The sequence below is a fragment of the Panthera pardus genome, unplaced genomic scaffold (genome assembly GCF_024362965.1).
Source record: "Panthera pardus isolate Hobbes unplaced genomic scaffold, ASM2436296v1 HiC_scaffold_17, whole genome shotgun sequence".
In the NCBI taxonomy this organism is placed as follows: Eukaryota; Metazoa; Chordata; class Mammalia; order Carnivora; family Felidae; genus Panthera; species Panthera pardus.
The window spans coordinates 83,125,872-83,139,545 of NW_026526732.1; the positions used below are offsets into that span (position 1 = coordinate 83,125,872).

General features: G+C 33.9%; 1 protein-coding gene across 7 annotated transcripts in view; it reads right to left on the reverse strand.

Moving 5' to 3' along the window:
- SENP6 (SUMO specific peptidase 6) overlaps positions 1-13,674 on the reverse strand; it is a 116,674-nt gene that overhangs the window by 25,515 nt on the left and 77,485 nt on the right. For 6 of the 7 annotated variants that reach the window (XM_019442684.2, XM_053904711.1, XM_053904714.1 and 3 more), the window contains 6 exons: positions 11,987-12,157; positions 7,179-7,212; positions 6,578-6,772; positions 5,414-5,640; positions 3,992-4,101; positions 3,727-3,843 (listed from right to left, as the gene is read on the reverse strand). In XM_019442684.2, coding sequence (XP_019298229.1) covers positions 3,727-3,843; positions 3,992-4,101; positions 5,414-5,640; positions 6,578-6,772; positions 7,179-7,212; positions 11,987-12,157 — 854 coding nt within the window. The remainder of the gene's footprint in view (positions 1-3,726; positions 3,844-3,991; positions 4,102-5,413; positions 5,641-6,577; positions 6,773-7,178; positions 7,213-11,986; positions 12,158-13,674) is intronic. The other variant, XM_053904712.1, reaches the window with a different exon arrangement.

Below are 13,674 nucleotides of genomic sequence, written 5' to 3' on the forward strand. Positions count from 1 at the left end.
TTACTGTCAGTTTTGTGTAGTTGTTCTATCAATTGTAGATAGAGGGGAATTAAGGTCTCCAGCTCTATTTGTGGATTTGTCTGTCTTTTTAGATCAGTTTGTTTTTATTTCACATATTTTATAGCTCTGTTGTATGGTACACACCCATTTAGGATTGCTAAGTCTTTTTTTTTTTTTATTTAAAAAAAAAATTTTTTTTTTTAATGTTTATTTATTTTTGAGACAGAGAGAGAGCATGAACGGGGGAGGGGCAGAGAGAGAGGGAGACACAGAATCGGAAGCAGGCTCCAGGCTCTGAGCCATCAGCCCAGAGCCCGACGCGGGGCTCGAACTCACAGACCGCGAGATCATGACCTGAGCTGAAGTCGGACGCTTAACCGACTGAGCCACCCAGGCGCCCCAAGGATTGCTAAGTCTTCTTAGTAGATTCACCTATCATTGTATAGTGTCTCTCCCTAGCCCTGGTAGTTGTCTTTGTTCTTAAGTTTATTTTTCTTTCTTTCTTTAAGGTTTATTTATGTATTTATTTATTTAGAGAGAAAGCGCATAAGCTGGGGAGGCGTAGAGCGGAGGAGAGAGAGACAAAATCCCAAGCAGGCTCCACACTGTCAATGCAGAGCATGATGCGGGGCTTGAACCCAAGAACCATGAGATTATGACCCAAGCCGAAATCAGGAGTCAGACACTCAATCGACTGAGCCACACAGGCGCCTCTTAAGTTTATTTTTCTAATGATATCATAATTCACTCCTGCTTTAATATTTGCATGGCATATCTTTTTCCATCCTTTTACTTTCGACTTACATATATTATTATCTTTGAAGTCACTTTTTTGTAAACAGGACATAGTTGGGCTATGGTGCTTAATCCACTCTCTGTTGATCTTGGTCTTTTAACTGAAATAAATAGTGCATTTAAATTGAATGTAGTTAGTAATATGCTCTATCTTCTAGATCACTGATTCTTTCCTCTCTCTTCTTTATTTTGCTGTTGAGCCTATCAAAGTTTTCATTTGTTACTACAGTTTTAGTTTTAAAATTTCCATTTCTTCCTCATTTACATCTGTTTTTCTAAGTTTCGCGTATGTTCACAATTGTTCATTAAAGAATTTTTTTAATGGATGCTTTAAAATCTGTCATAATTTTTAAGTTTATTTATTTTTGAGAGGGAGAAAGAGAACAGGGGAGGGGCAGAGAATCCCAAGTAGGCTCTACACTGTCAGTGCAGAGCCCGACATGGGGCTCAAACCCACAAACTGAGAGGTCATGATCTGAGCCGAAACCAAGAGTCAGATGCTTAACCAATTGAGCCACCCAGGTGCCCATGTCATAATTCTAATATCTGTGCCACCTTGGTGTTTACTCTCTATTTTTCTGTTTGAACTCTGTTTCTTGATGAGATAAGTAATTTTCAAGTGAAATATGGACAGTTTGAATACTATATTATAGGACTCTAGATCTGATTTAGTTCTTGTGCTTTAGCAGGCCTCCCCTGGCACCGCCTTCCAGTGGATGCGGTGGGTGCTATCTCATTACCACTAGGTGGAGGTGAAATTCAGGTTCTCTACTAGGCCACCATTGTTATGAGAGGTGGAGGGGCTCAATGTTAATAGTAAGTAGGGGTGGAAGGCTCCCCACTAGGACTCCATTGATACCACCTCTGCTAGAGAGGGAGAGAATAGAGTATCTCATTATTCCCCAGGGACCAGGTACAAGTCCAGCTCTACATTTGACCCCGATCTAGCTCAGGGTCACTATAACCTTAAAGTTACTTTTAGCCCTTATCTACCTTGACCTCTGCCGTACTGACATTAAATGTATCCTCTTGGGGCGCCTGGGTGGCGCAGTCGGTTAAGCGTCCGACTTCAGCCAGGTCACGATCTCACGGTCCATGAGTTCGAGCCCCGCGTCAGGCTCTGGGCTGATGGCTCGGAGCCTGGAGCCTGTTTCCGATTCTGTGTCTCCCTCTCTCTCTGCCCCTCCCCCGTTCATGCTATGTCTCTCTCTGTCCCAAAAATAAATAAAAAACGTTGAAAAAAAAAAAAAAATTAAAAAAAAAAAAATGTATCCTCTTTATTTAAAGCTTTCACTTCCTTTCAACTTCATGACATAACCCTCTCCAGACTTTTCTTCTTACCTATCAGATCCTTCAAAATTTAGTCAAGAGAATCTCTTTCTTCCCTGTCTCTCTTTAACTTTCCAGATTCTGTTCTTGTAGCTCTTTTCCTCATTCTGTATTTCTTCCTAAGCAATTACACCCATTCTCATAATTAAATTACCACTTGCAAAATAAAACCTCTCTATGCCTCCAAGCAAGAACTCAAATGACTTCCAGAACCATATGTTCAACTGCTTATTGGCACTGTCCCTTCTGTTGTTATTAAAGACATCTAAAAGGAACTCATCCTGTCCTCCATCCAAACCTGTTCTGTTTTTGCATTCACTGCCTCACAGGTAGTGACAAAATCATTTAGCAGGTCTCAGTAGTTGGAAAGCGAGGAGTTATCTGCCATCCATTCCTCTCTTTCTTAATATCCATTCAATCAGTTGCTAAACAACTCTACCTCCTAAAAAACATTTATTTCCATCTTCACTCCAAATAAAATGACTTAATCAGGCTTCTTATATCACCTTAATTAATTTCCTTAAGTCATCTCTCAACTACACACCCACAATGAACATTCTTGTCAAAATGATCTTAAGGAAGCTCAATTATAATATCAAACATTTCTCTGATCAAACCTTTCACTCTTTATAACAATGTTTTCTTTTCCCAAACTGTTGAGTGCAACCATTAGTAAGCTATAATATCAATTCAGCAGCTTTCAACAACCAGTTCTTTAAAAAAATATTGTTTTATGAAATACATTTGAATGAACCAGAAAAAATATATATTTTTAAGTTTATTTATTTATTTTGAGAGCCTGACTTGGGGGCTCGAACTCAAGAACCGTGAGATCACTACCTAAGCCAAAATCAAGAGTCTGATGCTTAACTGACTGAGCCACCCAGGTGCCCTGAATAAACTAGAAAATATTGGCAAGTGCTAGACATACTGATAGGTAAGTTCTGTTTTGTTTCATATATACACTCATTTTATATCACAAACCACTGAACACATATAAACTTAAACATACATGTATTAAGCATGTGTATACTGGGTCATGATGTAAGCTCTTCCAGGAAAGCTTCTTGGTCCCTCCTATTTCTGTACCCATGAAGAGAATGAAACATTCTTTTGCTGCTATTATCTATACCATGTTAATGCTTCTGTCAAAGCTTTAATCCCTTTTTCTGCTCCCTACAAAACCATAAACTTCTAACACAGTACGTGGTTCATAGCTGGCACTTGATGAAATACCAAGTAAAAAATCATACTTTTGTGCTTACACAGTAATTTATTACCTAATCTAGGGTAGTAACCATTTTTTAAAAGGCTTGAGGCAGTATAACAATAACAACATAATAATCTAGCATTTATGAACATGTTGTATTTGCCAAGTATTTTCCTAGTGCTTGACATGTATTATTTAATTCTCATACCCTTTTAGATATTATTTTCATTTTTTAAATGAGAAAACACACAGGTAGGGACATTAAATAATTTCCCAAATGTCACATAAGTGGTAGTGATAGAATAAAAAAATTAAAAAGTTTTGACTCTAGAAAACAAAGATATACATTATAGAATGTTAAAAATGTGCTAAAAGAAAGAAAATTAACTTACTTCAAATAAAAGTCTATAATAACATCATTTAAAAATTCTCCTTCACTTAGACAGTGTAGGTCCTCATTAGTAACGGAGATGCCTCCCTTAGCTGGAGGTGGTGGATATACTATCAATCTGTAACAAAATAAACAAAAAAACACAAGCAAAAACCACAAGTGTGTGTGTGTGTGTGTGTGTGTGTGTGTGTGTGTGTACAGAATTGAAATTTAATAAAACGGAAAAGAAATTTAAAGGCACTGCAAACATAAATGAATACTCTCACTTTTCTACGGGGCCCATGAAGATGGTATGATTCTCTCCAGTTTCTTCCTCATCATCAAAGAACTGGAATTCTTGTTTGTTTTTAAGTTGTATTTTAGATTCAAGGGACACCTAGTAAAGGAAATTAAATTACCAGTTTACAAAGTCAACTGAGAAATTTTTCACTAAAAAAAAAAGCAAACACAAGAATACTTCTCAATTAAAGAAAATTACAAATATGAATTTAAAAAGTATACATGACTTTAAAAAGAAACAGGCAAAACTATGGTCCACATTCTTTGTATGTGTAGTTTCAAGAACAGTGATATGCTTCCAATTTTTATAACAATGGTTTTATGGTATCTTATCTAAGATCTCTATCATCCTTATTTAGATTATGTTTGTAAATCGAAAGAACAAATATAGTGGTTTTTTCTTCTGAGAGTGGAGGTCTACCTAAGTTCAATGGCTAGGCAATCCATGGGATATGGGAGGAGAGGCTCAGGGAATGCAGTCCAATGAGCTTTAGTTCTCCAGAATAACAAAGAAAGAAACAAAGAAACAAAGAAAGACCCTGCGTTGAAATTTTATTCTATTGCAGCTGCCTTACAGCTCCAGTTGCTTTTTTCTTCCTCATTAACAATCTCTTATAGCAAGTTTTACAAAAGAAGGGGAATGGTTCCTCTTCCTTCTGTTCTTTTCCTCAACCCACTTACTGTGTGAATAGCTCTTCTCTGGTGAGACCTTACTCAGCTTCACCAAGATTGTGCCTTGGATAGCCCTATTTCCAATTTGTAGGCAGGTTGGAAGATTTTAAGTATTTCTAATAAATTAAGTCGGCAAAATTCAGTTGCATGATAAGGAGACAAATTTTTATTATGTAACATTATACTATGTGTTATAGTACACAGCCTTTGGTTCAGGTGGCTTTAGAGTTACCTACTGTATGATTAATTATTCTAGAATTGGAAATATATGTTGACAGTCACAATCAAATGATATGTATTCTTTGGTTCTCAAATTTTCAACTATGTGTACACATGGTACATATAAATGTACATCAAGGACCAAAATTCCTTTATTTGTACTGAATCCAATACATCACTAGGAACCACTAGCAAATTTAAGAGTAATGATTAATTTGAATGTAGCAGTATGAACATTTATGTTTAGACTGGGGTAAAAAGAAAACAGGATAAGAGAAAAAGATGAAAAGATAACACAATGTGAAAAGAACGAAAAAAATGCTTTTGAGACCTGTACCAAGTACTATTTGTGTCCCAAGTCATCTACCCACCATTAACTTTCTGACACAAGATAGTTTATGAATCACATATAAAAGCAAATAATTCTGAAATGGAATTAAAAAGATCTAACTCCAATATTTCCCTTTAAAGCTAGGCATTATTTAAAATTACATTAAAAAACTAAAAAACATAATTACATTTTTAATTTTGTTTTCTTTTTGCCCACAACTTCCTTTGATGCTCTCTTCATAGGTTCTTGTACAGGCAACAAGTCTGCTATTGGCTTCTTCAAAGGGAATTTTCGCAAAAAAATTGGACACATTATTCTTTATACCAATGTCGGTAATGATACTTTCAAATACCATATTTGCCTGAGGATCAAGGCCATTTTGAAATATTAAAATTATGTATTGTTCTTCCAAATCTGAAAAAAAAAATAACTTTAAGTCTAAAAGAAAAAGATAGGTAGATAGATATTAAAGAAAGAGTAACAGCTAGTTATTTCCAGGATATCACTAGAAATCCTGGTACATATGTTTAAAATAGTTTGGTATACAGTGGGTGTATAATAAATACTGGAATAAAGACCAGTAACGGTGTCATCTAACAATGTCACCTAAAAGTTATTAAGAAAAAGGAACTAGGACACATTACCCTAGCAGGAAGCTTAAGAACAAACCTGTTCATGGATGTATTAATTTACCTCATCTAATAGAATCCAAATACATTTATAGTTTTAAATATATTTTAATTAACATTTTTGTAAAACACAAATTGCCAGGTGCACTATTAGTAGCTCTAGAGAATTTAATTGCAAAAACTACTATTCACTAATATGTCAATTCTTACAGCTTTAATAGTAACTATCAATTTTCATCATTAAGCTGAAGCAGCAATTACTGCTGAAAAGTATTTACCTTACAATTAGTCATCCTATGTCATACACGTCAGAGGTGAAGGGATACAAACTGGAGAACTACATCTATTATTGTAGAGGATGAAAACTCATTCTAAGAAGCCACAAACTTCCTACTCAGGCTGTTTCAAAGATTCCAGAATTATATGGTTGATTTACACTTAGCACTCCTTCTAGCGCATTAATTTTCTTTTTCATTTTACTCCGATTATAGTTTTAAAATAAGGAATGCAGATCTCTTTTGAGTTTTAACTCATTTTGAAAACCTTCTAAATGGGTAAACCTGGGTATTATCTTTAGAACTTCCACTTTCTGTGGGCTTTTTTCGTCATTTATAAAATGGGAGACTATATAGATATTTCGAGATCACTGTAAGGACTGTAGATAGGACATCTATTCAAGTGCACTCACACTGTATTATTTTAATGTGTTCCACAAAACTTACTTGTTAATTTATTTATTCCCTTAGAATCATTCCAAACTTTATCTTCCATATTCATTTGCAGTTGCATGCTCAGCTTTTGATAAACTGCTGGTATTGTCTGAAGAAATACAACTGGTAATTTTCGGACATTACACCATTCACATTTAGTTAGATCAGAGGTATTTAAAGTAATCCCTACAGGATCATTTTCTGGTTCTGGAGGAAAATAAATGGAAATAGAAAAGGAATTAATTCTAAAAATCAAGAATGGAGGAAACTGTGAAGAAATACAAGTTTAAAGTTAACCACATACTTGCTACGCTCTATAAACAGTAACTGTAGTGAGAAATGAAAAATCTTTGTAACTATCTTAAAGAAGCTTCTACATTTTTTTTTTAAATGAAAAGAGGATTCTAATGAAGTATACTTACAAAATTAAACACGGGCTTTATAATGTTACAGAATTAAATTACACTATTAAGATACATGCCCTTTGTCAAGAAAACATGTAAAAATGAATTCATCTTCATGAATTCTATGAATATCATTTAATATTTTATTCTTGTAAAGTGTTTTATTGTAAACAAAGCTATAGTGACTAAAAAGACATAAAATAGCTTACCTTCTAGCTGTATCTTGATAAAATCTAAACAAAACTAAAAAGTAAGATAAATTAGTATCAATCATAAACTTACAAAGATTTTGCTACAAATATCCGAAGTGTCGTATTGTTATTTGAGACTTAGACTATAGAAGGCAGAAAAACAAAACCATCTACCATGTACTTAAATATGAGATATCCCCCCATTCCAAATTTTCCTTCAGAAAGGCAAGCTTCACCTTTTTATTCAAATACTTAGAACATTTCTTATATTGGTTTATATTTCTTAGAACTTCAAAGAGATATTGACAGAACATTACAATGAACACCTGAATACCCTTTACCTAGATTCACCAACTGTTAAAATTTTGCCACAACTACTCCCCATCACTCTTTCTGTGCATATACACTTCCTTTTGCTAAACCAGCATAAAACAAGCAGAGGACATCATGACATTCCCTAAGTCGTTCAGCATGTATCTCCCAAGAACAAGGACATTCTCCTATACAACCAAAACAGCATTACTATACCTAAGAAAATCACGATTAATTCCATCCAACATGTACTTCTTACTCCAATTTCCCCAACTGTTCCAAATTTTCCTTTATTGTGTTTTACCTTCCCCAAGCCATAATTCTGTCAAGGTTACATTTGTTTCTTTTGTCTACCTTGGTCTAGACCAGAAATATGTCCCCCTCTGTTCCTCATGACATGACCTTTGAAGAATCCAGGCTAGGTTCTACAAAATGTACAACATCTTGAACTTGTGTTTCTTCAATTTAAAATTCAGGCCACACATTTCCAGCAAATTTCGCACACAGGTAATGTCTTATACCTCCTACGACATCACACTGGAAGGCACAGGATGTCAGGCTGTACTAATAACAAGCTTAATCACTTAGCAAAGGTGTGTCAGGTTTTTCCACTGTAAAGATAATATTTTTCCCTCAGTAATTAAATAGTAACCTGTGGAGAGATACTTGAAAGCTTGTGAATATCTTGTTCCCTAATAACCTTTCCACCAATGGTTTTACATTCCATTGAAAATTCTGCCTCAATCAGTTATTATTGGTACTTATAAAAAGGCGATTTGCTAATAATTTTAACATGGAGAAGACATATTAAGTCAATATATCCTACTCATTTTCTGTGTTACCATTAAGAGAATGCAAAAGGCAGACAAGAACTTCAAAATGCATTTAAAAATAAGTTGGAGGACACCTGGCTCAGTTGGTAGAATATGCAACTCTTGATCTCAGGGTCATGAGTTCAAGCCCCACATTTGGTGTGGAGCCTACTTAAAAATAAGTAAGTTGGATTGATATACCAAAGAACAAACAGATACATTAAAAGCAAGTTTATTAGTAAAATGCTCATGGCAGAATCTAGCTGGGAGTTTTATGAACATTCACTGTAAAATTATTTCAACTCTTTTGTTTAAAAATTTTCACAATGTAGGGGTTCCTGAGTGGCTCAGTTGGTTAACTGTTCGACTTTTGATTTTGGCTCAGGTCATGATCTCACAGATAATGAGATCAAGCCCCACATAGGGCTCTGCACTGATGGCATGGGGCCTGCTTGGGATTCTTGCTCTCATTCTCCCTCTCTCTTTCAGAATAAACATTTTTAAAAAGTAAATAAAATTTTTACAATGAAGAAAAGGAAGCAAAGAGATATAAAATAAATTCAGTAATTATTACAATAATTACTAAGTCTAGAATGTTACTAAACATACCTTCTAAAGACTGTGCCTATAGATAATATGATAAATGGGGACACCAAGAATGCTTACTTGTCGCTAGGGAAACATTACAACATACATAGAAGCTGAAGTTACATGCTTTAAAAAGTATGTTAGATGATTCAAAAAGTGGCAATAAGGATGACATAAACACTAATGTGGAAGCATTTGAATAAAATTGCTGTATGAGATATAAGAACAGAAAGAAGCATATCTAAGTATCTGTCATTTAAAAACTTGTAACTAAATTACAAGTAGACATTGGGCTATTTCACCATCATATCCAAGAGTTTCTAAATTTAAGGTAGCTGAAAACCTTAAATTTTATATCTTCTCATTGGAAAAAAGAGGGATTGTATTATATGTGGGTATAAATGCTATTCCTAATAATGTAAGCCATTTTCCTGTAAATTAAAAGTATTTACTTTTAAATAAAATTGGCACTTCTAGGGGTGTCTGGCTGTCTCAGTTGGTAGAGCATGTGACTCTTTTTTTTTTTTAATTAAAAAAATATTTTTATTTATTTTTGAGAGACAGAGAGAGAGCAAGCAGGGGAGGGGCAGAGAGAGAGGGAGACAGAATCTGAAGCAGGATCCAGGCTCTCAGCAGGATCCAGGCTCTCAGCCCCGACATGGGGCTCGAACCCACAAACAGTGAGATCATGACCTGAGATGAAGCTGGATGCTTAACCAACTGAGCCACCCAGGCGCCCCGAGCATGTGACTCTTGATCTCAGCGTTTTGAGTTCAAACCCCACAATGGGCATAGACAGATTACTTAAAAATAAGATAATATAAAGATTTAAAAGTGGAACTTCTAGATAGTATCAATTCTTACACTGAATGAAATTAAATTATCCAATAATAAATGAGATTTGATAAAATATTTAAAACAATAAAACATTTAAAATCTGTTTCTGAGATTAATGATGACATGGAAGATAAATCACTATAAAACACAAGGCAGTTATATTCAAGAAGAAAATGTCAAATCATCTTTAATATATTATCTGAAGAAATTACAGATTAATTATCCTTCATTAAAGAATGTTCTTTGGAAGAATCCCATGGTACAATGAAAGTTAACACCACAGTTGCAAAATTCCACATTATAAGCACAACTTTTTGGTTGAAATATTTCACTTAAGCATTTAAAGAAAAATTACCTGTGTGAACACATTCTATATTACATATACTGCCTTTTACTTCTTAAAGTAAATCCATAAAGTTAGTTTTCTTCACTAAATCATATATACACTAACCTATAATTTTCATATAAAAAAATTTTTCATTCTGATTTTAATGTTATGTAGGTTTTTTTTAAAGTAATCTCTCAATGTGGGGCTCAAACTCACAACCTCAAGATCAAGAATTGCATGCTCTACTGGCTGAGTCAGCCAGGCCCCCGAATGTAGTTCTTGATAGCTAGCCTTGAGACCAAATGTGCACCTTTCAACTAAATATCTAAAATGCCAGCAAAGCCTTAATTATCGTGTAAAGTTCTGATTAACGGTGTCAATGTGGGAAAAAGCCAGAAAACTATAGGGTGCCCCTGAGAATTTTTGAGCTATTTTGACTTAGAATGACACTTTTGTTAACTGACAGAAACCAGGAAAGATAATCTGTCCTATGAAGACTTGTAACAAAACACAAATTTCATAAATCCTTGACAACCTTGACATATGTTACAATGTTATTGGGTAATAATGGATTGTCTAGTCTATATATAATTTGCTTTAAATCTCTGGAGTACTTCTAAGTTTTTAAATGGTGAGAAGCTGGAGTTTTTTGATTAAAAAATACGAAACAAAACGAAACAAAAAAACCAACCAACCAACCAACCAACTAGCAACCAACCAAAAAAACGCAGGACGTCTGGGTAGCCCAGTCAGTTAAGTGTCTGACTCTTGATTGTGGCTCAGGTCATGCCCTCACAGTTCCAACCCTGCATTGGGCTCTATGCTAATAGCATAGAGTCGGCTTGTGATTCTCTTCATCCCAATCTCTCTCTCTGCCCCTCCCCCATTTGCACCCCCCGAGTAAAAAAACAAAAATTAAAAATTAAAAAAAAAAATTTAGGTTTCACATACTGTTTTGCTCTGATAAGAAATCAAGTCCATATATCATTTTCTCCTATACTAACCTATATATATTTTTTCTTTTTGGCCATATTTGGCCATATTGTATCCTGAAACTATGAATCCTAGAAAATAAATAGCTATTACTTACCATAATTTAAATAGCAACAGTATAACTACCTTTTAACTTTCCTTATGTGGCATAATGTGTTTTCTTAAAGACACTACTTTATGTCTAAAGAACAATAATAGGGGACCAGGCTTCAAACAATAGATGAAAACAGACAGTTGGGGACGCCAAGTTAAGCAATCATAAAATAAAAGCTTACAAACTAAGTGTAGTGTTAAATGAAGATTAATTTACCAATAATGTACAGAATACATTAGGAAGAAGAAAAATGATGACTAAGAAAGCTGGTTATATTAAAATTATATTAAAATTTCAAATGCAAAATAAACATTTGAATTAAATTGGTGCCAGCAGAGTAACATGGATGACAAGTAAGATAAAGGAACTACAGAAAGTCCTTTGGGCTTCCTGGACACTGAACTAGTCCAAAAGCACAGCGCCTCTTGTGTGGTGACTGTATTCCAATAATCTATTTCTAGGAGTCTTAATGTTGCAAGACATTTTTCTACAGACCCCAAAGCTTTTGAATTCATCTTTCTCTCATTATCATTCTTTAAAATACTCTTTTCACGCACTGAGCTGGCATGAGAATAAAATAGTAACATATTAGTTTTCTAACTCAGTGAGAGTAAGTATCTTCTTATGATGGATATGTCACTACCTTGAACATTACATTAGAATTTTTTATCCAATGATTTTTACTGTAAGGAACTATTTATAATTGTCTATATACTCTTAAAGCAATTTGAAATCTTGAAATAATTTTTAATATTCTATTAAATATTTTAATTTATAAGTTTTAAAATATTATATATTAGCCTTAGCCATGTAATTTTGAAAATTATAACTGGTACAGTAAAAAGCTTAAGAATGTACTTACAATTACAGGTTCTATTAATAGTCGGAAGAGTGTTCCTACTCGTATACTTCGACAGTTTAAAATGACACTGTCAAAGGAACTTTGGCAGCTTAAAGATACAGGATCAACTAAAGTTTCTTGAGACGTCACTTTACGACGTTTTAGAGGTGTGTTGACAATAGAATTACCAAACTGAAAAAGAAAAAAAATGTTTTCACTTTATAAGCAACTAAAACAAGGTTGAAACTAAGCCGACATATGCAAAGAAGACCCAACATAAAAAACATAATTATCAAAATATTAAAGACTAATTTTACTTCAACAGAGGATGTAAATATTTATTGATTTCATATAACAGAAATCCTTATTTTGTCCAGCTATACTATACTTTACACCTAGTCATTACTTGAAATTACAGTAACAGCATAGCACCAAGAATGTACTTTGGGAAATCAGACTACCTAGGTCCATATCATAGCTATACCACCTTGTAATTATCTGATTTTTAAAACAATAATAACTCCTTTCCTAAACTCCTTTCCTAAAACTCTTTTCCTAAACTAAAATAGATAGAAGAGTATCTATTCAAATGATGTAGAGTATATAAGCAGCTGAGCACAACGCTTCATGCACAGTAAAATGCTGGATAAAAATTAGCTAGTAATAGTGATAGTGGCTGTAATATTTGGATTAAATCAGCAATTCTTTAGAAAACAGATAATTTAGGGGAATGGTTATTTACACTACAAAAAGATTCTTTAACATATTTTAAAATGTACTTGATTTGTTAAAATTTCAGTCACTTCCACATGCAAATTAATCATAATATAAAATACCATTTTAGGAGTATATAATTTAAATGTAACTAAAGTTACACTAAAAACTTTATTAATAATTATCACAAGAATAAAACATGATCTTGATAGAAAGCAAGAAAAAAACAAAACCACTGCATAGAGACAGGCACTATTCTCCCACTGTCCCTCTAGAAACATTTCCATGATCTATGGTATAGGTAAAAATATGTATTAAAATATTATGTATGTATATATACTTATATCTCTACAACTGTGCGCACACACACACACATATTTATTTCTCAACACTGAGTTTTCAGGCTCATTAACAGATTAATCATGAATATTTCCCCAAATTATTAACAGAAACCTACTAAAGAGGTTTAAAAGCTTTTTCAGTTTCAGAATTATTTCTTCAAATAAATGTCATTTAGCTCAATAATAAAATTGGTAATTATAAGAGCTGCTCCAGTTGAATCCAAAGTGGAGAGACTGAGTCTAGAAACGAGTGGTCCACATCTTTCCCAAGGAGCCTCTAAAAGAGCACTGAGAAACTCTTACTATTCACTGTGCCAGTATGAAAACTGTTCACTCACAAACTCCATCATATGGAAATCCATTATTTATTTAACTGAACCCTCCTATGCTGGACATGTGAGTTCTTTCTGATCTTACCCCATGACAACACTATTCTCCTCCAAGCATTTTTGCTGCTCAATCATGGTGTGTGTGTGTGTGTGTGTGTGTGTGTATAAACTAATGCCTCTAGCATACCTATACCAATTTACACACCCAACACTCTATTTCTCCAACACTAACCAAAATTACAGACTCTTATATACTTTAAAAATTTTCAACAATCTGACAGTTAACAAAATGTATTTTTTTTTTAACAAAATGTATTTTAATTTC